The sequence below is a fragment of the Anopheles coustani genome, chromosome 2 (assembly GCF_943734705.1).
Source record: "Anopheles coustani chromosome 2, idAnoCousDA_361_x.2, whole genome shotgun sequence".
Classification (NCBI taxonomy): domain Eukaryota; kingdom Metazoa; phylum Arthropoda; class Insecta; order Diptera; family Culicidae; genus Anopheles; species Anopheles coustani.
In genome coordinates, this window is record NC_071289.1 from 54,364,376 (window position 1) to 54,391,204 (window position 26,829).

General features: G+C 43.4%; 1 protein-coding gene across 1 annotated transcript; it reads left to right on the top strand.

Moving 5' to 3' along the window:
- The first annotated feature begins 829 nt into the window (after positions 1-829).
- On the top strand, positions 830-26,829 carry LOC131264645 (protein encore). The gene is made up of 12 exons (XM_058266915.1): positions 830-1,234; positions 12,141-14,390; positions 15,452-15,622; positions 15,752-15,954; positions 16,180-16,404; positions 16,483-16,862; positions 16,946-17,073; positions 17,622-18,176; positions 18,265-18,667; positions 19,921-22,187; positions 22,266-22,359; positions 23,397-26,829. Exons 1-12 carry the CDS (start codon positions 830-832, stop codon positions 23,471-23,473), a joined length of 7,158 nt encoding a protein of 2,385 aa, XP_058122898.1. The 3' UTR covers positions 23,474-26,829.

Consider the following 26,829-nt stretch of genomic DNA (forward strand, 5'->3'; position numbering starts at 1 on the left):
CGTACTACGTTGGTTCATTTGAAAAGGGCAAACATGTTTTTTAAAATGCCTTACCTAACTTTATCGCTCCAATAAGAATTTGCTGTCCCAATGTACAGTGCAATCGAAAAATATTCGTGCACGCTAACGGTAGCCCCATGTTGCACAGTGAATTGATTCTGGTTGGAAACTTTAATAACCGCTTGATAATTATCAGTTTGATTTTGGAGCTCTTTTGTAAATTTGTAATTGAGCTTGTACGTGTGGGGCCGGCATGTGGTATAAACATGTAGCACCATATACACGCATCACAAAGGTACTTTGCCTTCAAACGTTGCTTCACTTTTGTCATGTAGATCTCCTAAGCGACGCTCTGTTAAACATTGTTTTAGTTCTTTTTTGTCTCATTTTGCGGTCTAAAATGCTCGTTTTTCTTTCTCTCCCCCTCTCTCTCTCTCTCTTTCTCTTTTTCTCTTTTCTCACGTCCATCTCGACCGTGGGTCGATGTCTCGTCTTGTTTCATCATCCACCCCGCACCTCGTACGCAATGTGTCCGTGTCGTTTTGCTTTCGATGGCGCGTTCGACTGTGCAGACATTTTCCTTTCATTAACCAGTAAGAAGAGTTCGGCCAAAGGCGGCAAGCACAAGAAGAGCCGCAAGGGCAAGAAAACGACCGTGTCGGCTGTACCGCAGCCGCCACCGCCGCCGCCGCTAGAATCATCCCCATCTTCACCACCATCGTCAACACCACCGCTTCCGCTCGCATCATCGGCACAAGCACACGTAGTCTCCTCACCAGCAGCATCGGTAGCGCAGCCCAGTTCCGACAGTTCGTCCTTGCGACGGAACATGAGCACTGCCGCTGCCCAGCAACTTTCCGGTTCGGCGTCAGAAAGTCGCACGCACATCTCGCCCGGCCCGGACTCGGTTCCGGTGGAGAACGGATTTCCCCGCACCATGCCATGCGCTCCCACCGCGACCATCGGTTCGCCAGCGGTTCCGTCGCTCGCCACTTCAAACACACCCGCCGGGACGGTGGTGGAGGCGTTTGCAACCGCTCCCGGCACCGGTGGTAGCGGGAACGCGCTGCTGGACGAAGAAACCGACCCAACCGTTTCCATTAAAAGCGCCAGCAGTGAGGGGCAGCCGCAGCGGCAGATGATGGACTGCCTCCAGCAACAGCAGCCGTCGCAACAGGATCCACTTCCTCCCTCTACGGGCAACCGGCCGACCTCTGGAGGTCGACAGCAAAGGGTACGTTTTAGAATGGGGCATGCGAAAGCTAGCTTTTTTCAGTTTGCTTTGCACTTTGTTCTATAAAGATGAATGTTATATCGATGTCCCAAAACATATTTTTTACTTGGAAAAACATCAATTAATTATATCGTAATAGAATTCATTGCACATTAGATCATATTTTTTCTTTTGTTGTATGTGTTTAGTTTAAAGATCTTGTTCCTTTGAATTGTATATAGAAATCCGCACTTCTTTTTCTTGATGTAAACGATCTTGTTGGTCATGCCTTCCCATTAAGGGCTTACGAGACTTTTACCCTATGCGTCCGTGGATAGTCAGTCCTCTCGTACAGGGGAGAGTCCGGTCTCGGTTGGGATTCGAACCCACGCCGTCGAGGTGGTGAGCCCCGGCGCTCATGGGCCGATTCTCTAACCGGCGCTACCGCTCGGCTGTCGCGGACCCCCCCCCCCTCACTATCCGCACTATCGAACGTTTTTCGTGAGAAGCTAAACCATGCTGACTTTGCCCGCTCAACTTACTCTTTATGGAGAAAAGCTTATAGTTTTGTTTTTACTTATGATTCTTTTTCTAGCGATTAATCGTTTTTAATATTGCTTCTTACTTTTGGTGATTTTTCTCATATAATTGTACGGAAGTTTTCTATCTGTTTTTATAGCTCGTGTTCATCTGTATGACAAATGTTGATGTATCTAATCGCATAGCTTTCATGCCAGCTTTGCACTCTACTCACTATATATGCTTGTTCTCAATGCTCATATCAAAATGTCTATCGCTTTACGCATGTTGTACTACATTGCTAGTATATTGAGCATGCACATTTTTGTATACAACACTACTGCTTGTAAATATTAGAAAAAAGTGTTAAAATTTCAATACGCAAGTTTAGAGTTAACATCTTTCCACACACACACATACACTTCAATGTACAGCTGCTATCAGCATTAACCGTTTCTGTATGCTGATATAGATAAGCAAAAGTCAATTTCTCTTCTGTTTCTAAGGTTTTGTTTGCTGTAATACCAGAAATTTAGCATGATATAGAGTATATCAGCCACAGCTGTGGGATCGAATCTAGAGTCTGGCACCCCACGGTATTACGGAGAGGTGGCCACCGTTCTGTAATATAGCGTTTTTCTTCTGTCACAGAAACTCTCTGCGGAGAAAGGCCTTGTCCCATTAGGGGATGTTGTGCCACGTAAAAAAATGCTGACGTTCCACTCATTGCAGCACCTAGGTTATAGCAGATTTACATCATACTGGAAAGCTCAAAACTGTATAATGTACTCCTCAGAATGGTTATAATGGGCGCCAAAGCGCCAAACAAAATTAAAGTAAATTTTGGAAAAAGGTTTTCTGTCTTCAGAAACAGAAAGAATTTTCATGTTGTTCAGGAGAAGCCCATAACCGATTACTTAATTTTGGAGAATTGCCAAACTCGGGAATAAGCTACAACAATTTTCCAATGCCATGTTGTTTATCATGCCTGCTTATGTTTGATGCGGTCTCCGAAACCTATTAAATAAAATTGAGCTATCATTTTGAGTTTCGGTTTATTCTTGTCAATTGCCTATTTTGAAATTAGTTTTATCGTTCATTTTCGGCGTTAGGAAAAAAATCGTTTAATGCACATGTTTCTTGAAGTATCGACCAAATAGCGCTTGCTATTTGGTGATTATTTTGGTGAATGTTTGTTTGTTCGTAAAAAAGATGTTATTACCGAAAACAATGTCCTCAGTATGGCCGGTTCTTAGAAGAGAAGAAAAGAAAAAACTTTGTGAAAATTACAAATTGGTTAAGTGTGTTTCGTAACTTAAAATAATTTATTTGCTGCTTAACATGTTTATTTTGTCGCTGCAAAGAAAACTCAATAAAAATGTCGGATTTTCAATTGAGCAAAGCATTGAAAATACTATACTATTTAGCGTTTTGAATGAAAGTTCGCAGCTTTGTGGCATGCTCGCCTTTTTTGTTCCTATGATGTTGGTTTTTCTCGGATTTTTCCCTGGAAAATAACATTCAGGGATAAGTTTCGGACTAACCAACTCTAATGAAGATGGCATTACCATAATGATGCAGTGTAATAAGCTGTATCAAATGACGCTTCCTTGCTTGGCATAGTGTCTAAGGTTCCCTACTTAGCTATCGTTTACTTAATGGCCATCCGTACGCTTTCACTGGGAGGAAAATTTGCGTGAAGCGCGCAACACTCAGTTGTTCCCGAAAGCTTATTAACTTGACGACCATGGAACGATTTGTTTTTTATTAATCTTTCGCTTCCCACCTTTGGTGAGCGGTTTGTTTGCGCTTTCAGGTAGCAAAAGGACCCCTCATCGGCTCACCTAAACTTTTGGGCATTGTTTTGCTTGGCCGTACTTGGTTTTCGCGGCTGGAATGGAAGCGGGAAGCAAAGTTGAAGAGTGCACGGTTGGGAAGCGGGAAAACTCCGATCAACTTCACATTACCACTACCCGCAATCTGCTTGGGGCTGCCTACTGAACCGTTAAAATTGAATTAGACGATTTAACGGGCCTTGGGTCGTTTTGCTCCTCCCACGTCAACAGTTGGGAGAGATTTGGTAGTATCATTACAGGCCGTAACATAATACTCTTCGCTGCAGACAAATCAAAGTTGAAATTATTTCACCCGTAAAATTTGATTCCCCACAAAGCGATCTCCGTGGGCCGTAGATTTTTCAATCATTTGTTTTACGTTGGTTGGTTATAAAGACATTGACTACTGATTGAGTTTCCTTCCAAAGTTTCAGCTTAAGCTTAAGAAACAGGCTTCCGTGTCTGTTAACACTCGCGTAGGGACTTGATAAATTATTTGCATTTTTAATCCAACCTCATTATGGCCGATCTTCTCTTTTGGGACATCTAATACACAGCGGTTATTTTCAAACCGACGTCACACACCGCCTCACACTTTCGATTCCCGAAAGACGAATTAATATGCCCCGTTGAAGTATTGAATTTTGATGCAAAGAACAGGTTCGATTTGAAGCTCCCTGGTACTTAGAACTTATTTATGCTTGACAAGCTAATTTCGAATATGGCTTTTCTTGTTATAATTTATGAAGGCTATTTGAGAGCTTTTCTCATTGAAAATTGGTTTTCCAGTTCCTCAGCTTCTTAGTTACTTAGTCGTAGTCTTAGTTAATTTTGCTGCAAAATTATTGTAAGTTGTCAACATGCTCAGTACACTACAATTTTTTGTATTATGTTTTATTTGAACCCTCAATTAAAGGATTTTTTTCCGTTTTTAAAAAACTGGAAACCAAGTTTAATACGTTCACGAAGAGGTAATTCCTTTAAAATTAAGGCCCAAGGTATGAGACAACGACATCTAGAGCTTCGGAAAATGAGCTTTGTCACCGACATTGTTTCATGCCAACCGAATGGAGTACAACTTGACATACCCTTTGCCCAAACCCAATCACCCACACAGGGAAATTACGAGCCAAGTAATATTGACAAGCAGTGTACGAATGAAATTCCATTCATACGCCTTGTTGGTTTCTTTTTTGACCACTCAAGCACAACAAAAACAAAATCCAAAGTGTCATAATGGAGCAATTTATTTATAAGATGAATGAAAGAATCTAAATTTGTGATGAACGTGTGTTGTCGTCGACACTGAATGGTTCCCCCGGGGGTATCCAGGCTGCCACAATGTGTTGGTGAGTGGGCTGCGCCTTGGGCCGTGTGAAACTGTGCTTCCTACCCACCGATTCTGAGGCTGACTAACGCAGAAACCACGAGCAGTGTTGCGCTGTTTGTTTTGTTTTGGTTGGTGCCTGTCTTGTTTATGTTTAAATTCCAATGCCCCCGAGATATGTTGGTGTGGTTCGCATTGAGGCGAATAATAGTCCCCAGTAGACGCCTTGCCATTTTAGATGGTAGGAAATCTGTAGAATTTGTTGTTTATGACCACTTCAGACTAAGAGTTTCAAAGTACTGTGCTTTGTGTTTAAGATTATAAAATGTTATTGTGTATTGTGTTGTGTGCTTTGTGATAGACAGGCTGGCAAATTGTACTAGTATTTGGAAACGAATTAGAGGGCTATTATCTATTTTTTTTTTAATTAAATGGTTTGTGCGTTTTCGTTTGTGATCCAGAAATTCATAATAATATTACACTCTAAAGCATATCCTCCGATTTTGCTGGGTAAGTGTGACGATGTGATCATTGTTAACGCTTGTTCCCGAAATTCTGTTCTTCTCTTTTTCGTCGACCCCTCCCTTGTCCACCACTCTCACCAAGTTTGTCTCGCGGCACTCTTTACATGCGCTTGCTTGTGTACACACTTGCGCGCCATTTAGGCTAAAGATAGATTGCAATTTCGTTGCTGCCAAAAACTTTGCCAAACCGACTAACGCGCGACGGGTTTTCTTTCTTTCCTACCTATATACGGCGCACCTAGCGTCGAGTCCCTTCTGGGGAAATGATCTGGGTGGTTTGTTTTCTTCTTCTACTGCTTCAAATGTGATTACTCGACATTTCACGGTTTCGGGCACAACTGTAGGGCCCGAGCTAAGAGCGGCTGTCTGCGCGCTATTAGCGTCCAAAGCCCCAGCATCTACTCTGCTGTTAAACGAAGGCGGCATCGTCATGCTAGATAAAGACCGCAAAATGAGTAATGGTCAGATGTTTCTTCCTGTGCGGCGGGGAAAATACAAACTTGAAAAATAAAGCAAAAGCGCAGGAAAAGTCGGGAAAATGTGAGCGGATAGGCAGGCCAGTGGCCTACCGTGCGACAACTGGCCAGATGACGCCGTTGTGTGCTTTGCTACTTGTTTTTCGGGCTATGGCTCGATGGTTTTGTTATTCCTTTTTTTAGGTGGTACAGACGTCATGAGCAGAATTATTTCGTAAAGATTATGTTTTTACACGACTAAGGGATTGCTACACGATGAGAGAGAGAGAAGGAGAGAGGAGAGAGACAAAAGTTCAAAAAGATACTGGTAATACTGGTTGGAATTCGCACGTCTTAGTAGTATGTTTTACCACTTATGATGGACAGTCTTTATCTGGTATGTGGTACCACACTTTCGCGATGAGTAATTTCAATTAACTTTACGTAATCTGCACAGATTGGTCATATGTGAAAGGGTTTTTTGTGTTTTAATCACAAATTATAATTTAATGCTAGCATTCATGGTTCAATAACCCTAAAGTTTTATTTTAACGTATAAAAGTCTATTTAATATCCGTCAAATTCACATTCAAATTTACTTAAAAATCAAACACAACAACCCACGGTTATAAAGTTAGTCATAATACACTTGGTACACTGGTTCATAGTTTAAATTTAATTTAATTCGTTTCAATGATGCTAGTGAGTGAAATGGCGGAAGAAACAATAAGTTTGTGCAAAACTTTCTTCTCACACCCTCTTTACAAAAACACAGACACGCACATCAAAAGCAAATCTTTCTGTTTCAATAACGGGTAGCAAATTTCCATTTCCGCCATCTCTCACGACGATACGTTCGCATATTTCTTCCACTCAAATAATGCCGCGAGTGTAGGCCGATGATGATGTAGAGCTGATGGGAGGAAATGATGATTCGATTGTTAAGTGAACTTATTTACTCTAAGCACCATGTGGTTAGTTTTAAACTGGTTTATTTACCACAAAATTGAAACGAACGCATCTTAGTTTTGCACCATCGGCTGGCGCTCGATCTTTTTCTCATCCGCTGTCGCAATCTTTTTCTCACCCACACTGTCGATGTTCGTGTCAGCAAAACAATCAGTTTCCGCTACGGACGTTTTCGGTTTGGTAGAAATAGTACAAAAACCAAAAAAACGGAACAGAGCAAAGCAAAGCAGGAATGAAGGATGACATGAATGAAAATATGAACATCGATGCTCGCGCCGTTTTTTGGTGAAAACTACGACGGTAGGTGCGATGAAGCCGTTTCATTCACCATTGGGAGATGTAAACTTCCGTCGAAACAGTTTTTTCACGGAGTCGGTTGTTTTTCTTTCAGTCCGGAGTTATGTCTTAATATATTTTCTTTCTTCTAAAACTTTCGTTTCTGTTGGTTTTAGTTCCACATTCGCAAACAGCGAACTATATTCTTCTATTTGAAAAGGAATGTTTTGAATGGTTGCTAAATCGTTGTATAACCAGCTGATTTAAAATGTAAATTTTGTTTAGTTTTAAAAATAAAGCTGCTTCCCTGGATTTACAAATGGAATTTTCCTGATAAAACCATCGGCTCTTTATGCAACCATAGTTGTTGCTCATTTGACGCTGTTTATCATTCATTATCAAACCAGAACTTATTGTAAGTTATTTATGAATAATGTGTACCAACTATTTAATTTGACACATTAAACCTACGATTTACATCTACCCTCCACTCACCGTTAAACTAGTCCTTCTCCTGAAAGTTTTGACATTATCACATATTTGATCAGTTTTAATAATGGTGCTGTGCCTCGACAGTGGTTTTCAATAGGGCGGGAGTAGTACGGAAAAGTAAAATGTAAGGAGGTCGAGGAAATAATTTCCGTTTACCGAGCGGTCGGAAGTCGTAACATTTTTGGACGAAGCGAAGCACCACGAACCGAGTGAAAGGAATCACACGCATTTCGACATTGACATTTCCTAAAGTTCACGGTTTTCCGATGGAGCGGCCGGTGGTGGTTGATGTTCGTTGTTTTCCGTTTGATTTATTTTACCCCTTCCGGTCAGCATTGTGGGCTCCAACGTCCGTTTGGTTCACTTTCATTGGACCGAAGAAGCTGAAGGGAGGGGGAAAAGAAAAATCTCTACCAATGGCAGTCAATATCCTTCCCGCCAGCTCCACGAAGGATCGTCGCTTCCGTTGCACGATACGTTTCGAATGGAATTATACTAACGTGGACTGAGGTCCCCCCCCCCCCCAAGCAAACGAAAAACAATGATTTCAATCCAGCGCACCATCTCCTCCTGCCCGAGGCGTTTGGACGGGAAAGGGGTGCAAGGACCTCTTAACAGCACCTCTGGGTGAGGTTGAATCCCAAGGTTGGAATTTATTGATCGTAGATGAGTGGCGTGGTGGTTCTCGTTGCCACTTCTATATACAAATGAAAAATTATCCCCCGAGCTTCTATGCCAATATTTCCGTTTTCGGTTGGATTTTATACGATGTTTTCCTTGCTTGTTAAGAGTTTTCCATGTGGTGTTTGTTATGAGTGAAAGAATCAAAATTTTTATGAGACCTCAACAGTGTTTTTGGGGGTTGAAATTATGTTGGAATTCGAATTTGATTGTTATACCCGGACAGTAATATTGATTTTTTCAAACTGACCTTGGTGTGAACAATGCACATTTTATATTATCTATTACAAACGAAATGTGTGATTTTTGTTATTTACTCTACCAAGTAATTACACAACATCAACCAACTGAAGAAAGGTGCTTTTACTTGTTTCCTCTGTTCCGTGGAGTTAAGGAATCGCTGGCTGCCACTTTGTGAAGGTCAGCAGGGGGTTTGCGTAAGTTATGATTGTTAATTATCATTATTGATCGGTGTACGGAAGCAAGGGTACGGGCAATGGGGGAGGGGTTGGAATTATAATTCCAACCTGCCCTACGCGGTGTTTCCAGACAGCCGTCTCCCTTCCTTGTGCCCTTGGCGCAAAGTCATGGCGTGGAAAAGTCATCAACATCGGCAGAATCGAGTGGACGGGAACATATTTTCACGCTATCGTCCGCTACGCCCGACACCCGAATCTCTAATCAGTTGTGAAAGGTGAACCGGAAGCATCCACCACCACCACCGTGACGTGAGCGCTCCGACGAATCGGTTTGGTAGGAGTTCAACTCCGAGCACGGAACGGCACCTGATGTCAGAAGTTAATCGGATACTTCCTTGCTAGCGAGAAAGTCGCACGGTTTCGAACCGAAGCGGATCGCGAAGCGAGCGGTCAAGATGGGCGAACGCATTAAGAAGTCGGTCCACCCAATGGGTGTGGTTGGTGCGAAGGAAGCGCCGTAATATATTAAGTCTCTAATCTCTTCTGCCTTGCCTTCCTTTTTCTGCACGTTTTTCCTTCCCGCAGAACTTTCGAAACCCCCCCCACCCCCCCCCCCCCGCCTCCCTTCCGGTGTTCGACGAAGTCACTAATCAATGTAAATGTCCACCTCCACGGCGTAACGAAGAGTGATTTGGAAACTAATCCGCCCTTAATTTTCCTTCCGCCGTCATTAGGCCGCAAAGCAAACAACAGCAGCGCATCGGTGAATCGATGTCAATTCCCGCCACCCGGAAACGCTCGTCCCGGGGGTTCGGTTTGCTGAGATCGGGACGCTAGTTGCCGTCGCTGCTTGTCACTTTCGGTGCTCATAAATTCGATAGAGCGAAAGTTGATGTGCCTCCGGGCCTTTTTCCCCGACGAATCTCGTCGTCAATGGAGAAGATGATCGGCGGGTTGGGTTTTTTTAACGATGCCAGCTTTTGTGTGTTGTCACTTTACTTCCTGTTAATTCATTTAGCGTGGAAGCTGATAACAACTGCGCGACGGGTAATCTTATTTGTTCGACCAGATTACTGTGATTTAGTTTGCGTGAGCATATTTTACCCGATTAGTCACCCGAAAGATGTTCCACCGGACAGTGGCTCAGAGTCCGGAATCAGAAATATCCATAATATTATCTATGTCAATGTACAATTTCGAGAGATATCGTTCTTGCAAGTTGAATAATGAGAAAACTTGAGGTATTCTTTCAAATATTTACTTGGGTTTCCAAGTTAAATTTGAGAGATTTATTAATATTTTTGTTACCCATGATATACATCGTTGCAAAGGACATTTTGTTTACCATCGGGTAAATTTATAAATATGCAAATTTTCTGGAAATTTTTACAAATTTTTATAAAATAAAATTTAAAAAAAACCCAACATTTATGCTTTATGAAGAGTCATAAACCAGTCCTTTTTTGAAACCAAATGGAACTTTTTGTGACTATATGAACGCATAAATATAACATCTTAAGTAGGTATGCTGAAAAAAATTACACCGACAATTTGCGACTTTAGGAGTTATAGCTACAAAAAGTTATATCTTTCATCTTTGTTCACGCATACAAACTTCGTGTGGTACTGTACACTAGGAGTCGGCCGGTGTTGATAGGGGTGTTTTTTGGTGTATGGAGCGAGCAAAAAGATTGTCTTGACTAAAATCCTTGCTAAAATCATTGTAGTTAACAAATTCTATAAATGTTATGCTTTCAACGACCAGTAGCCTCATATTTTGATAAATCACAGCAGAAAACTGTGTGAAAAATTCGGAAAAGAAGGCAGATTTTTGTTTTATGAACGGAATTTTAGCTATATCAAATACAGTATTATTCTTAAAGGTAGCTCATTAAAGCAACACAAATTCGCAACTCACTCGAAGACGATACAAGCGTAGTTGTTGGGCCACTTACTATTTAAGCTCATCGTAGTACGCCCACCGCATTATCATTTCCCTGACGGTAATCTCGGCTAACCGTCGGATGATAGCTACGATTAACGGAGAGTGGACCAACACACTTGGGCACCTCTTGCTGGGGATCACACCACCGATTTCTGCCACTCGGTATAAAAGGAATCAGCACACCCAACCAACGAATCCACCTCTTACAGTTGACCGAACCTGTCGACAGCGAGGACGCACCAAGAGCACCTAGTAATTAGGTGGGTGTTGTGTGGTGTCGTGTGGTTAAGGTTAGACTTCTAATTAACCTTCAATTTAGCTTTTCCAACAGGGCCACGCGGGGTTTAAGTCCAGCGGCAGGAGAAAAAGGGCACGCATGGAAAGAAAGTTTCCACGAAAGCCACCCACACCAGCAGCAAGTTTATAGTTCTACTTTTGAGTAGAGTACCGAGAGCCCATCTTTTTTTAAGTTCTGTGAATGCTGACTCTAATTGTTGGATGGGAAAAAGTTAAATGATCCGTTTTGCGAACTATTCTTTGTGTCATTTTGTCCGCTATGCAATTTTCGTTCTCATAAATGTATCGAAAATGTTTAAATTTTCCGATCCGTAAACGACTACTTTTAGTATAATTTGTGACTATCTTTGGGTGTTTTCGATTTTTTATGCACTACTGAATCACTTTGGCAGCGCGGTGTGAAAGAAAAAAGATCAGAGATTTTTTTTCATTTTTTATATTTTACAAATAAAACATATTGTACAATACGGCCTGGCCATCCAAATATATATAAAAAAAAAATAAAATAAAACATATAACCGTAGAAAAATGCGCCTGAAAGGAAATACATTAGGCGCGCATTTCATATGTTTTTGATGAAAACTGATGCGATTTTCATAATAACGTATCGAGAGGCTCGCGTACGGAAAATAAAATAAAGTAATCAAAAATTCGACTATGGAACATTTTCGACTTCAAAATCAATTAGTTGCGTCATTTGTCATCTCTAAATTATGAAATAATTTTTCGAATGTGCCATAATGTATATCATTTCTAGTACAGACTGTTTTTCTGGGGTTATATTTTTCCTTTCAAAAACATAAAAGATGAAAAAATTTCTGACCCGAAAGTGCATCACAAAAGCAATAACGCCAAAGGATAGTTAACAAATATTCTTAAAAATATCCGATTACGGTTCGAAACATATTAAAAAATGATTAAGTAGCAGCATTTGTAAAAGAGTGGTCAAAAAAAACGCTAAAAACTTAGGGACAAGATCAAAGCAATGTAGTTTAGTGTTAAAGTTCGCACACGCCAAGATTTTCTGTAAGCGTTATCCGTACCATTCTGGGCAGATGTGCATGTTCTTTTGGGAATGGAATTGTTGCATTAAAAATGCTTATCCTTAGCAGTTGAACAGTGTTTAATAAATTAAGAAATTGAATAAAATAATCTTCCATTAATACCTTTTCATGCCTTTTTTTTTAGGTTGCTGGTGGCAAAGGCAAGCATTTAACCCGAAGTCACGCCATGCGTGAATCAACTTCCCCTCCTAGGACGCCAACACCGCGATCTCCAACCGATCAGCACAGTAACAACAACAATATCACCAGCATCAACAACAATACAAACGGTGGTATAAACGCAAACAGTAGCACTATAACTACCACTACCACCACCATCAGCAGCAGCAGCAACAACAACAACAACAACATCAACAACAACAACAACAACAACAACAACAACAACAGCAGTAGCGTTCTCAGCAATGGTCCCCACAGTCCGCTTGAGCGATCCGCCATGAACGACAGCGAATTGCACGCAAAGCACAACAGTACCGGACCTGCGGGTGGTGCTGGTGGTGGCGGCAGTGGAAATGGCAACAATTCCCCGAACATCGTTCACTTCGCCGGTGGAGATGAGATGCAGCAGCAGCAGCGGGGTGGTGGTGGTAAAAGTCAACTGGATCTAGACTTTCCCAAACTGACGCCACCAAAAACATCGTTTAATCCGAATGCCACCGGAAATAATGGCAGCAGCAGTCATCATCCGCATCCTCCGAAGGCCAATAGCGTTAAGAGCAACAGTAACAATAGTCATAGTAGTAGCAACGGAGGCGGCGGTGGAACGTCCCCGGCAACCGCGAATGTAACGTCCTCCAGTGGCAAAATCAATGGGCCAGGTGTAGGAGGTGGTGTTAGCAGCAACAGCAACGGCGAGGTAGATAAATCGAACTCCCTCCCGGCGGCGACCATCTCAAGCGGCGGGGGTAACGGCTCGTACAAGCAACAGACAGTTTCGATGGAATCTCGACGAAATTCAGGCGCCTCCACCGGTACTTCGAACAGTATGGACCAACCGGATGGTGGTGGAGGCCCGGCGCAGCATCATCGAAACGCGGGCTCCTCACAGCAACCGTCGAGCGCTAGTGGCCGAGGAATGTCGTCTGGTTCGCAAAATCCGCCCAATCAGAATCTCCTTGCCGTGTCCGTGTCCGGTTCGGGTGGTGGCGGGCTCAATGTAAATCGAAGTGGCGATACAGACGACAACGATGATGACGGTGGAGGAGGTCGTGGAAGAGGAGCTGGTGGTGGGCGGGCGTCATCGTCGCTTGCCTCACCAGCATCCGCCAATGGCGGCACCAGCAGCAGCAACTATTGTGATAACGAATCCGGTCGTCCTAGTCTGCACTCCCACCAAACCCATAGGGAGGTGAATTTTAGCGATAGCTGTAACGACGAGTCCGTGCGGGGCAGTCCGGCCGGTGCTCCAGAGTCGACGCGCGCCGATGCGAACAATCAGATCAATATACAGTTTTCGCAGGAAACGGAAACCCGTTACATCCAGTGCGACAGTCCGACCGAAAGCCTTATGAGAAATGGTGGTAGCGGTGCTAGCAACACGAACGGCCCGACGGGGTCTTCCGCCAACCCCACTGGTGGTGGGGGTGGTAGTGGAGGAGGAGGTGGAGGAGGAAGTGGTGGGAAGAAACGTGGCGGTGCATCCGGAAAGGGTGGCAATAAGGCGGCTCGATTGAAAAACCTGAGCGGTGGATCCTCCTCGAGTGTCGATGGCGGTGGATCCGGGGCCGGTGGAGGCAGTGGAAGTGGTGGAGGAGGTGGAGGTGGAAGTGGAGGGGGTGGGAATGGTGGTGGCGGCGTTGGGGCCTTCATGTCGCGGGACAACTCGTGTGATCAGTTCACCGACCAGAGCGGCGTCAATCTGCTGCAGTTCTTCAAGGAAACGTTGAATAAGAACTTCAAGGACCGCAATATGCTGATGAAGATCGAGAAGGAGCTGCTTGCACTGGCGATGGACCGGAGCCGCAGCCAGATGAAGTTTCCACCTATGTCTTCCTACAACCGCATGCTGATCCACCGGGTGGCCGCCTACTTTGGCATGGAGCATAACGTGGACGCAACGCAGCAGTGCGTCATCGCAGAGGTAACGTCCGCCACGCGCATCCCGGAGATCCGCTTCAAGAACCTTATCTCGGACAGCTTCTCCGAGGAGCCACGCAAGTCGATACTGAAGCGCGACACGCACAGTTTCGACGAGTATCACCGGTATGTCGGGGGTGGGGCCGGTGGGGGCTCTGGAGGCGGAGGCGGAGCTGGTGGTGGGAGTGGTCTGTTACATTGTCCCGATCGGGGCGTGCTGGATCGAAAGGCGAAGAGCTTCGAAGAGCGTGAGGAAGAGTATGGCCAGAGCAAGCGGAGGCTTTTCAAAAATCGAGAGGTAAGTTATCTCAAAAAATCATATTTCCTTTATTTACCGATTATAGTGCATACTAGTTTTATTTTGTCAATGTGATAAAAACAATGTTTTTGATTTGTCAATGCAGCAAAATTTAAAATTACTACCAGTTAAATATGTTAAACAGTCGAATTCAATCTATTTTCTAAAAACAATAGGTATAGCTAAAGTTTTTTAAATGATTTGCATGCGTTCCAGTTCAGAATGTTCAACATATTAAAATAAATATGACTTTTGAATAACAAACTCGGGGTATTAAAATATATTCAGGGTTGATATAACCGATAAAACTTCATGTACAAATAAATGATTATAGTGGACTTCCGATGAAGAGCTTTAAAAGTGCCACTTCACCGTGGATAAGCCAATTTCTCTGATAATTCTCGTAACAAAGCATCAGTTGGCAAATAACTTTACCAAAATACCCACTGATAGCTCATAGAAGCACTGTTTCACTGTTTTTAAGTGACACTGCTTTGAAAAATGAAGTTGTAACACGACAGCATACGAGCTTGCAGAATCTGGGTATGGAGTGTGGTCCTATCCAAACAATCTGCTACATTTTGCCCGTTATCTTCTGGGAAGTAATGTAGCAGTCAATAAATTTGAGTAAACATGGTTTTCTTTATAACCAATGTTTTGAATAAGTTTGCGACATTGAGCACAGCAAAAGAAGTTGCAACAAACGGGGATAACGACAGTCAAGTGTACTTCAAATTCTCTAGTTATTTGTAAAATTACTGAGAGGACCTAAATGAGGGCCGAATATGAAAACGATGTTTAAAGAATGACATTTTGAATACCTGCACGTAAATATTCGATTTAAAATTCAAGAGAACATAGGTAATAGAGCATAAAATAACAAGTAAAACAAATGTGCATTATCATCTGTAAATTCTCCATAAACGTCGTACTTTAGTTTGCATTATTATTTTCGTTTATGTTTTCCTTTCCTAATTCCACGGTATCATCCTGATGCTCCAATGCGCTCCTGTGCTCCTTTCAACATATCAACCTTGATGTGCTGATGATCCATCTTTCAGCACGATTCCGAGACCGATCAGTGGCAATGGATTTCAACCGATGGTGGCGGTGGTGGTGGTGGAAACAGTGGTGGCGGTGGTGGTGGAGCAGTCACAACTCTGCTCGACATCAACGCTGCCCGACACCAGCAGAAGCTGCAGAACAATCGTTTGCTGAAAGTACAATCAGTGGTACATACTTCTGGAGCCATGCGTGCTCTAATTCTTTTGCACAACACTTGAACTTATGTTGCACACACAAGCGGGGTATAAGACTAGTGCGTGGGATTAACATTTCTCTCATTTGTTGTCTCGTTGTAGTCAATTGAAGGGCGATCGGACGAACGACCGTGCGTGTCGAAATCGCATAGCTTCGGTGGGTACGGTGGTTCTTCGCAAAACGCATCACTGCTCCGTGGGGATTCAATCACATCGACCAAGAGCGCAGGTGCGCGGCTGTTCACAAAGCAGGACTCGAACGCCAGCACCAACACGCCTTGGCGGCTGTCTCCGTCCAGCAGTGGGTAAGTACTACGCTTGGGAGGACAGTCCAGTGCTATGGTGTTCACTCTCAGCGGAAGTTATCGCAGGGCTGGATGGGTGGATCAACGAAAGGGAAATGCGGGGAGGTAGACGTTAAAAGGCATAAGTGAGTTTGTGCTCCTGCAGCGCAAGTCGTCGTCCACCCATCGATGCTTCCGGGTAATCTTCCGTATCGATCGATTTAGTAACGGTTACCTTCAACGCAGGTCGTACCTTACTTCCAGCTACAAAACGCAGTCGATCCGCTCGGACTCCGTCACTCCGTCACCGACCGGCTACGGTAGTGGCGATCACACTCCGGAACCGTGCGTCACGTCCCCATCAACTTCCACGTGCGGTGTCATGTGGGCCGTCACGGATATGGCCAGCGTACCGAAGGGCAGCGTGCTGATCGATCCGCAAACGTTCCAACCGATCGTCAACCAGGACGGGTAACCATTTGTCGAAAAGCCAATAGATAAACTCGTATGCTTACCTCATCATTGTTTCTCGTTCTTTCTTCGCACTAGCTCACTGTATCACTTTGATCCCTCCAACCTTCCGCCTACGGCCGGCGGTGGCCCTTGGCAAAGCAGCGGCAAGCTGTCGAAGCGGAAGTTCGAAAAGCAGAAATCGTTCAGCAGCAAGAATAATCTGCACAGCAGTAGTTCAATCGAAAGCTCGATCGATCTTCCGGCGGCTGGGAAGACGGTTGACTGCGGTCAGCAGACGGCAGTAGCGGGTGGTGAAGTCATCCCAAATGCCATTACGACTGTCATGGCGATGACAACTGCCTCGACGACAACGCCAACGACCATCGCAGAAGAGGTCGCCGGTGAACTGGGATGCTACGACGGCAACCCTGGTGGCCTAACCCTACTTACTACCAAAGACAATCCGGACATGGATGGTAAGATGACGTGCTAGCACCTGCCTTATGTTTCTGTTATGCTGACCCCCGGATGCAAATCACTTTTCCATCGCAATCCACAGAAAACTCAAGCCTCTGCGAAGAAATTTCTCAGACGACAAACGAGCTTGGCGCACTGAAGTTACAAAAACATCAGGCCACTAGTCCAATGCTGCAGGCCAGCGAATTGCAGCCAATTGATATGAACGAAGTGAGTAGTGTGCTTGATATTTTTCATGAATTATATACACGGTGTCCAATAAATATATATCTTCTTCATGGTGTACCCGTACTACCGTCTTTCTTCATACCTGCCCGGTAACGGTTTACTAGACCTTTTTTTGTACGTGCATAGTCAGTCCTCTCGTACAGGGAAGGGTCGCCATCAAGTCGGGGGTCCCAGCGACACTTAATAATTAACACCTGATAACATTAATTTGAATTTTCTTTTATTTTATTTTAATCATTTACCACAAACAAACATATTTTATGCATTGTGTAAACACACTCAAATATTTAAAAAACGTGTTGAAAGTGTATGAACTGTGGCGTTAGCTACGGCTTGATGAAAAAGTGTATGTGAATGAATTGGACGCCGTGTACATTTCGGTTGAGGTACTACAAGAAGGGAATTTAATTTCTTCTGTATTAGTAATTGTCATTCGAGGTGTATTAATTGTATGATTAATTAATGAATTTCCAGTATGTTGGATTACATCGGTCCTTACGAATAAACTATAATTCCTCCGTATTTTGTAGATTCAATTCGGTTCTACTCAACATGAAAACGAAAGTCTCTTAAGTACTGCCAACACCAACCTGTTAAACAGCGATCGTACACTGATCGATGATACCGTTGATCCAGCTGACGGTTTGTGTGAAGTTGAGGATCTCGATGGTGTTGACAAACAGTTAATGACGGCGGTGGAGCACCAGAAATCGTCATCACCCGGTCCGGCCGTACAACTACTACATGTCCATGAACCGGTTATTAGCAGCAGTACCCTTGAGGCTGCTGAAGAGGAGGACGACGAGGACCGAAGTGAAACTCCGACGGACGGTGGGCAGAACGAGGCGAATAAAAAACATGACATAGTGAAGGTGGCCAACGTAGTGCAAACGGTTGTCCCGTTGACGAGCTACACGAGCGCAACGACTACGCCGAACGGTGGTAATGTGGGGATCGGTGCAGGTGGCAACACCAGTGTAAGTGCTTATACGGTTTCGTACGATGGTGGCGGGAGTGGACATCCGGGCACCACCGTGTATGCCACTGGTGCTCCGGGTCTGTCGACGACGACATATCAGACTGCGGTAGGTTTGCTTGCCTTTTACTGAGTCCATGCTCTTGGCTCCTTGGCATCCTTGGTTCGATAATCGAATATGTTTTTAATGCCCTTAGCCGGACGGTGCCATCTACGCCGTACCTTCCCCGCTGGTCTACACATATCCTACGACGATGGACCCGACCGACATGTCGGGTGGATACTTTGTGCCTGTGTACGATCCGCAACAGCCGCAACGGGATGCCAGCCTCTGCTCGACACCGGGTGCTTCGATCTATTCGGCGGCTCCGGCCGGTGCCACCTCGACAGTATTACACCCGATCGCGTACACGCAGAGTGCGGCGGCAGCAGCTGCAGCCGCGGCGGCGGCATACAGTGGCGCACCGCTGTACCAGAATCCGGTAATGTACTCGTCGGATCAGTTCCCGGGCGCTCAGGCAGCAGCGGCGGCTGCTGCTGCCGGTCAGCTCTCGCAGTACCCGATAAGCTATCCGATCGGCATAGGATATCCCTTCAATGGTGAGGAAAAGTAGAAATCCTATACTGCATGGAGAGCATTTTATTATTCTTGATGTAAATGAGATTGTAATATTTTTTATAGTAATTGTTTTAAGTAATTGGTTTAAATTATTATAAATTAGAAAAACTTCAATTCGTTATCGAAGTACTACGTATGTATAGGAGTTTACCGAATAGATATTTAAAACTAGTTATTAAACACTTTCGAAAGATTTCTCTTTCCTACGCTTGCAGTAGACACCTCGTTTCATTCAATTTAAATTAAAAATTATTTCACTAGAAAAGTTTACATGGTTTCTTGCAAACATATAACAATTACCGCTTTATCGCATCACACTGCCGTTGCCTTACATCGATTTGTTTTCCATAAAACAATTTTTTTTATAGATGTTGTTCTTTTAAAACCTGAATACATTGTTTTAGAATCTTGCCTAAATGCAAAGACCGTTAACATTTTGACTGATATCTTACAAATGCAATATAATTTAATATTTTTCAAAGATGAATTTTAATCCGTAACCGGCTTAAGTATATTTGATTACTATCTTTTGGTGTGGCTCCATCATTACACTAGCTCAGTGTAAAGCAAATAAGATCAGATTGAATTTCTTTTCAACTTTTATATTTTCAAATGAAATAGTATTAGCTGAATGATACAAAAAAGAGAGAGGTACAAAAAAACAAAAATTCCAAAGATTGTTACCAAATATAATAAAAGTAGCCGCTTACGAATTAAAAAAAATCTTAAAAAATAATAATGTTTGCATTCATAAAAGAGCGGTAGAGGTTGCATTAGTAAAAAAAGACCTCATTAGGGCCTGTTCAAATTGGTTCTCAGCCTCAGCCAGCAAATATTCAACCGTTACCGAGATAATAAAAACACAATATACATAGCGGTCGCAATGATCGCTATTTGGTTTACTGTGTTGAATAATGTGTATGAATGAGTAAAATACTTGATTTCATCACTGCACAATGGATGCTCATCTTTACGTCCATTCCAGATGATTGCTGTAATACTTATATTTTATAGCAGTCATATTCAGTATATTATAAATTTTCAACATCTATTTTAGTAAGCTTCTACTTTTTTTTATTTCATTATATTTAAATTTTAATTATCGTACATCCAATAATTTAGAGTCTGGTTTGAATCTTTTTCTAACATTTACAAACTGTGCTTGAAAGCCAATGATGCCCATGCTTTCATGATAAGGCAGTCGATTGATGTTAAATTGTTTCCTCTATTTTAGGTGCAACATACCAGAACTACTGGAATCAGCCAATCACTTACTACGTTCCTCAGACGCCCGTTCCTTCGACGGTTGGTGGTGCATCGATCTTGATGCCTCCTCCGATATCGCAGACGCCTACGCACGGTGGTATCATCACCACGACAGCCACGGCCACCACGGCCCCGGGCACGAACTCAGCTAGTGGGCCTATGTCCGGGAAGCGCAACACGACTCCTCCGAACGCACACGGTATCAGCCAGTCGCAGCAGGGCCAGAGCGGTGGCACACACAGTGCCTCGGTAACGCCAGTGCCGATATCACCATTCGCCACCAATATTCCCGTACCACTGCCTGATCCGTCGTCGGCCACCGCTGGAGCACCGATGTACGCCGCCTTTCCGCAGCCTCTCTATCCAAACATGCTTCCATTTGCGAGCCCGATGACGGCGCATCCGCACGCAGGCGCGTCCGCCGCATCCGCTGGCGGCGGCACCATCGTAAACTCGATTCTTCCCACTGCCGCATCATTCCATCCGCATACAGCCGCATCCTCCGTGCAGCAGCAGCACCACCACCATCATCACCAGCATCACAATGCGAACCCGCACCATCATCATCCATCAGGTGGACAGGACGCGGGCTCGGCGGGGCTGTCTGGTGGACATAATAATCACCATCAACCTCATCACCACCAAGGGCACCACCATCACGGCAACACCTCGACCGGTGGTACCGTGCACTACACGAACACAAACGGACCGGTGGCGAATAACGGTGGTGGGGGTAGTAGCAGCAGCAGCAGTAGCAGCAACGGCAGTAACAGTGGCAATCACAGTAACAACAGTGCGACAAATGCACCGACACCCCAGTCGACTCCCAGCACGCCACTGTCCCTGCCCATGTCACTGCCGTCACATCACGGTGGCGGATCTAACTCGGGTCCTAAAAGTATGCCACTGTTTCCTACTCCGCCGATGATGCCCAGCGGTGGATATATACCCGCAGGTGGCGGTGGACATCACCACTATGGCCCTGGCATGTCTGAGGAGCGTAAGAATGGCAACGGAGGTGGAGGGTATCAGGGAAAAAACCCAAGACTACCGGGAGCGAATTCGAATGGAGGCTCTGGCGCAGGTTACTTCAACTACAACGCCAATTCCGCCAACTCTGCCGGTGGTGCCCGTCAAATGACCCCGAATGGGAGTAGCAGCAGCAGTAGTGGCTACCAGACAGGTATGAAAGGAGGACATTACGCGTCCAATAACAGCAATACAGGGAATAGCCAGAACAATGGTCCATTAATCCTGGGACCACCACCTCCGGGCAAAAACAATCGTCACGAGGGTGGACCACCGGTATCCGGTGTCCCTCCGAATAGTGGCGCTTCATCGAACAAGCCCCCGTTAATACCGACCCTGCCGAACATGGCACCGACGGGGACACCGAATGCCACCGCTGGAGACAAAAGCCGACTTAACCGCGCTTCGAAGCCACCTAATCTCGATCTGAAGCGAAGCTACAGCAATAGTAGCTACAGTGTGGTTAACAACAACAACAACAATCGCAACACACCGAGCACAAACTCGAACGAAAGCAACGGATCCCCGAACAGTATTACGTCATCGTCCGTACATGAGGCTGCACAACATACGGGTGCCAGTGGCCATCCGTTGCCACCACCATCACATCACGCAACCACCCATCATCACAGCGGCCACGGAGGAAACCACCCTTCGACCCCGACGTCGCACCATCATGGCGGTCCGCATTCTTTGGTGACATCTGGTCAACAGCACGTGCCCCATCATCATCATCCATCTACACACCACCATCACCCACACCCGGGAGGTGGCAGTGGTGGAGCGGGGGGACAACAGATACCTCCCGGGCAACATCACCACGGTGGTCACGGTGGCGGTACTACGCACTACTTCCATCCCGGAAGCCAACCACACGGACATGGCGGCGGGCCGCACGCAGTACAACAAACGTACTACACCTCCGGAGGCGCCGGAAGTGGGGCCACTCAGCAGCGGGGTGGTAGTGTCGGCAGCAATAATGGCAGCGGATCATCCGGTGGAGGCGGTGCCGGTGGTGCAGGAAACGCGGGAGCCCACGGAAATCATCCGCACGCGATGCCAGCGGCAACGGCCGCTGCCGTGATGCACAATTCCGCCGTCGCTGCAGCGGCCGCAGCTGCCGCCGTTGAACCGTTCCATCAGCAGCTGATTCCGATCAATGCCGCCACTGGGATGTCGTACGTCAAAATCGGACAGGCGTACTTTGTAAGTATCGCCATACTTATGGTACACAGGATTGCTGGCTGCATTTAATGGCTTACTATTTTTCTGTATCGTTTTTAGCCTTCGCTAGCCCTGCCCCAGAGTCGACGGTCGCCTCCCAACGAGATACGTCCTATCGCTGGTGTATACCCGACAATGAACATGGTGATGCCAGGTAAGTGGGCTTTCCTTTTTGAAGGTCTTTAAGCTGGCATTTAAATGTTAGCCATATCTCCCTTCTTGTGACCAATAACCAGATTTGATCATGGAAAAGATGACACTTGACGCTTGAAAAGCAGTAAGCGCTGCATGGTTCAATGCTGCTTACTCAAAATAATGAACCTCAATTGAATTGAAAATGATTTTTCAATCGTAAAATGAATGGAAAAGAAAGCAACAATATCATGCTTTCTAGGTATCGAAATTGAACCTTCTTATAATCAGAATCCAAAGGGCTCTTTCATGATATTGTTTTGTATTGAAGAGAAATTGTTGTCTGCAATGGTTGAATTTGAATTTGATCGCTTATTTGATAAAATCAGTAAACCTTCTAAACAAACATTATGTTTTTCTTAATATGTTTATTTGTATAAATCTTTAACGTATGTGTGGTGTACTGAAAGTAAAAAAAACAGTTAAATTCGCTTTGGCAAAACTTGGTTTTAAACCTGCCCTAGTTCTGCAAATGTTGTTATCGGTGCTTATATGTTGGACCTGTAGGAACATAATAAGTCAACTTCATCATTTTGTTGATTCTGTTTTCGAGCTCCGGTCGAAACACCGAAGCTTTTAGGAGTTTTTCGTATATGACTACTGCAGTAGGAATATGTGTGACAGCAACTTTGCATTTTGTTTACATTTATGATTTAGTCAAAAATGTTGATACAATTTAGTATACATTCAACTGAGCTGCATTTGAGGCGTTCTGTATATCTTCTAGGAGAAGGTTGCAGGTAAGGAAGCATCCTCGCAGTTGATTTCGGCGATATCACCGTGTCCATGAGTCCGATGTACGAACGATTGAACATCGTTAATTGAGGCCAAATGTTTTTTTCCAGATGTCGTACCTTAAAAGAATATAACAGGCGTCTAGCTTCGCTTTACTACCTCATAGTTCAAGGGTAGCATGTTATGGTTTTAGCAGCGTGCAGGTGGATTGCTCTTTTTCTATAGTTAAACATTAAACATTTGCATCCATCGGCCACATTTCAGCATCACGACAGTTCACTCCCCGGCCGCAGCACAATAGTGGATACAGTAACAGCAAGTCGACCAAAACACTGCGATAAATCCGGACCACGTTGCAGAGAGGAACTAAATGGAAGGAGTCGCTTGCCGGAGTAAAATATATAAGCTGCAATCCGTAGGAAAAAAAATACATAAAGTAGAATCCAAGCTATAGTATAACAAGAGGGTTGTCTCCTTTTTCACTAGCCGAGGAAAAAGCATAACTCTAACTAAAATGTGATCTGATATGATCAACAAGAAAGGACAAGTGTTGATGGTAAAAAATAAAGTTGAAAATAACATCTCGCAATGCTTCTGTACAAGCAAGGCAACAACAAACTACTACCAAAAAATGTACCATGGTCTTTTGACGGTGCAAAAACTCCCATGGCAATGAGAGATGGTTGTTAATGGTTTTTAAAGCATTATAGCAAACAAAATGGAATCGAAATCATATGTTACAAATAAACACAGGCAGCATCGAATGAATAGCCACTAGAAAGACAAGATAGTAATGACACGCTACTACCAGAAAGTTAAGAATGAAGGCATGTATCAACAGATGTTTATTTAGTAAGATCAAAATGCATAAAAAGAGACTAATGCTAATTCAACTACCAGCTAAATGTATGGTATATGAAAGGTACAACGGTATGCACACACCTTAGCCGGTATAAGAAACAAAAAGAAAGTAAAGTCCAAGATCGAACTTAGATATGCCAGGTACATTACATTCTTTAGTTGCTGGTAATAAAGCATATATCCTAAGTTGCTTTTTATAAGTAACGTAGGAAAAAATCATCAAAGGATAATTTCTCTTTAATATGAAATCGTAGGAAGGACCAAAAGAAGGAAACTATCATCAACAACATGCGAATAAAATGACAAACAATGAGTGATGCTTTGCGAATGCGCGACTGTTCCCTTTAAAAAGGAATATACAAAATATCACAACTGTATGTGATAGGAAAAACAAGCAGCTGAGGCTGGAATAAAGACGCACCGACAACAGCTAAAAAGGAAACCAAATACTTAACTACATCAGCTAGCAAAAGCTATATTAACTACTAGTCTGTTATGGAAAGATTAGCAACAACCAGCTTAAGGCTATGAAACGATAAGAAAATATATGAGTGATCGCCGGATGCTGATGATGATCTGAAGCTAACCGAATGTGACCGAAACAACTTGCTGTGCTCGAATTGGTATGCATGTGTGTGTGTGTTTGTGTGTGCGTAGCGGATGGGCTGGAAGCCTCGTATGTGTGTGCATGAGTGGTAGCCAACGCGTTAAATGTTGTTGATCCTGATAGAAACGACAGAATAGAAGTCCATGCTAAATGCAACAAATGTAAAACCCTAACAAGATGCGCCACAAAACAACAATATATTCAAATACAGTCTTAACACGCTATCATCGGAGATTTCTGTTTCCTTAAACTACACATAATATACCAAGGATTTTTTTGCGAAACGCAAAAGGTACGAACTACGTTGGCAGTCATGAGTAACAACAGTAACAGTAAAGAAACATATACTACCATCCCAGCTAGTTGATGTCACTAGAGAACATCTCAACTCATATAAGGGAACATCTCAACTATAAAACCTAGAACCGGAATTGCGTCAAAGCTGCTTTTTTGTGATGAAAAACACGTTACTGCTGCATTGAAGTGTGTGATCAAATACCAAAAGAAATAAGGAAGGCATGCCGTATGCTGCTGTGGTGCTGTAACAAATTTTAGAAAATATGTTGACAGAATATCAGTTGCCATTAACACTAGCAAAGCAGTAAAAGCAGTAAATCAAGGATGAAAGTATGAAGCGTTAAGATAACATTATTTAGTTGCCAACGAATCAACACGAATGAGAAAGGACGAAAGGTAATAACAGAATGAAAAAGTGAATACAAGGGGAAGGCGAAGATGCATTCGTATAACAACAATCAGCAAAATAGAATACCCGTATTTAAACAAAAGTAAAATGAAGACATTATAAACGGATTCGAAACGGTTCGATACTGTAGGGAACATTAGACACAATCCAACCTATATTATAACACTAATATTGAACATCCTAGAACTCCGATCTTTACATGAACAGTAAGCAAGCATGGGCCATTCTTTGTTGTAGTATTCTAAAGGACACTCGAATCGTTTCCCTACACATGACTCGCTAAATATTTTATATTTCGAATAGCCTGTATATGTGATCAATCATCATAAGGTTTCCAGCATCGGTTAGTGTAATACTTTTTTTTCTCCTTCCTATTGTGGATCAAATGAACCAGTTTTTGTTACATGTTACCAAGTGTAAGAATGATTTCATAACGATGTTCAATGTTACCAAAAACTGATTCACGTTTTTTTTTAGGGATGAAGTAAAGGATCGTCAATAATACCATGCCAAATACCCCGTTTATGTAACAGATTTCACGATTATTTTAATATGAAAAATAAAAATAAAAAACATTATTCATCAAATTGTTAGCAACTTAAAGGATACGAGCACAAAGGCACCGGTAACAAAGCTCCCAATGTGGTAGAATCGGCATTCTGGTCAAAAAACATTGATATTGGTGCTACGGTCTTAGACTTTTCCGACAAACAAGTGTTCAACGGAATTAGGATCCTGCAGTACATTGGACAGCCACTTTGTTTTACCAGCATTGAGTTAAACATGATTCTCTATGCTTTATAAATTCTGCCGAAAGACTAACGATAACAAACCATACCATACTATCTACTAAAATCAGAACAACCGATCTGCAGTAGGACTAAACCAAGATAATTATCAGTTACTACTGATTTGATGCAAAAAATAGCGCCAAAGACGCCCGAGGCTGATGAAAAAAGACCATACGTCTATAATTGCATAATCCAACACAAAACCAACATCCCTGAAGCAGATAATACAAATCGAAAGGAATGAGAATCGAGTGAATGAGTTAAACGTACAGGCACACAAAAGAAAAAAAGGAACGGTTGATAATGTGTTATTATATATATGAAAGAATGTATTTATTTTAATTTATATACACCGAAAAAGAAAGATGGCGAGAGTAAGTAAACGAAAAAAAAGTAAAAATGAAGCGAGGTAAAAAGTAAATGACGAATAATGAAAGAGGATCACATTGAAACAGTTATAATGAGTGAACACTGATTAAAGAAAAAACAACTAATGATAAGAATAAAAAGTGAACTTGCTGCAGTTACAAAGGGGAAAGCTATTTCCAAGGGAAAATAATGAAAAAAAATTAAAGTAGAAAAATGCATTTATACGTGTGTATACTTTTTTTTTAATGTATTGAGAAAATTCTAGGACTTCTTTCATCTGTCTGCTCCTCGTAATCCAGCAACCATAAACGACAAGCGAAATCGAATCCCGATCGCGACCGGACCCTCCCATGTACGAGAGGA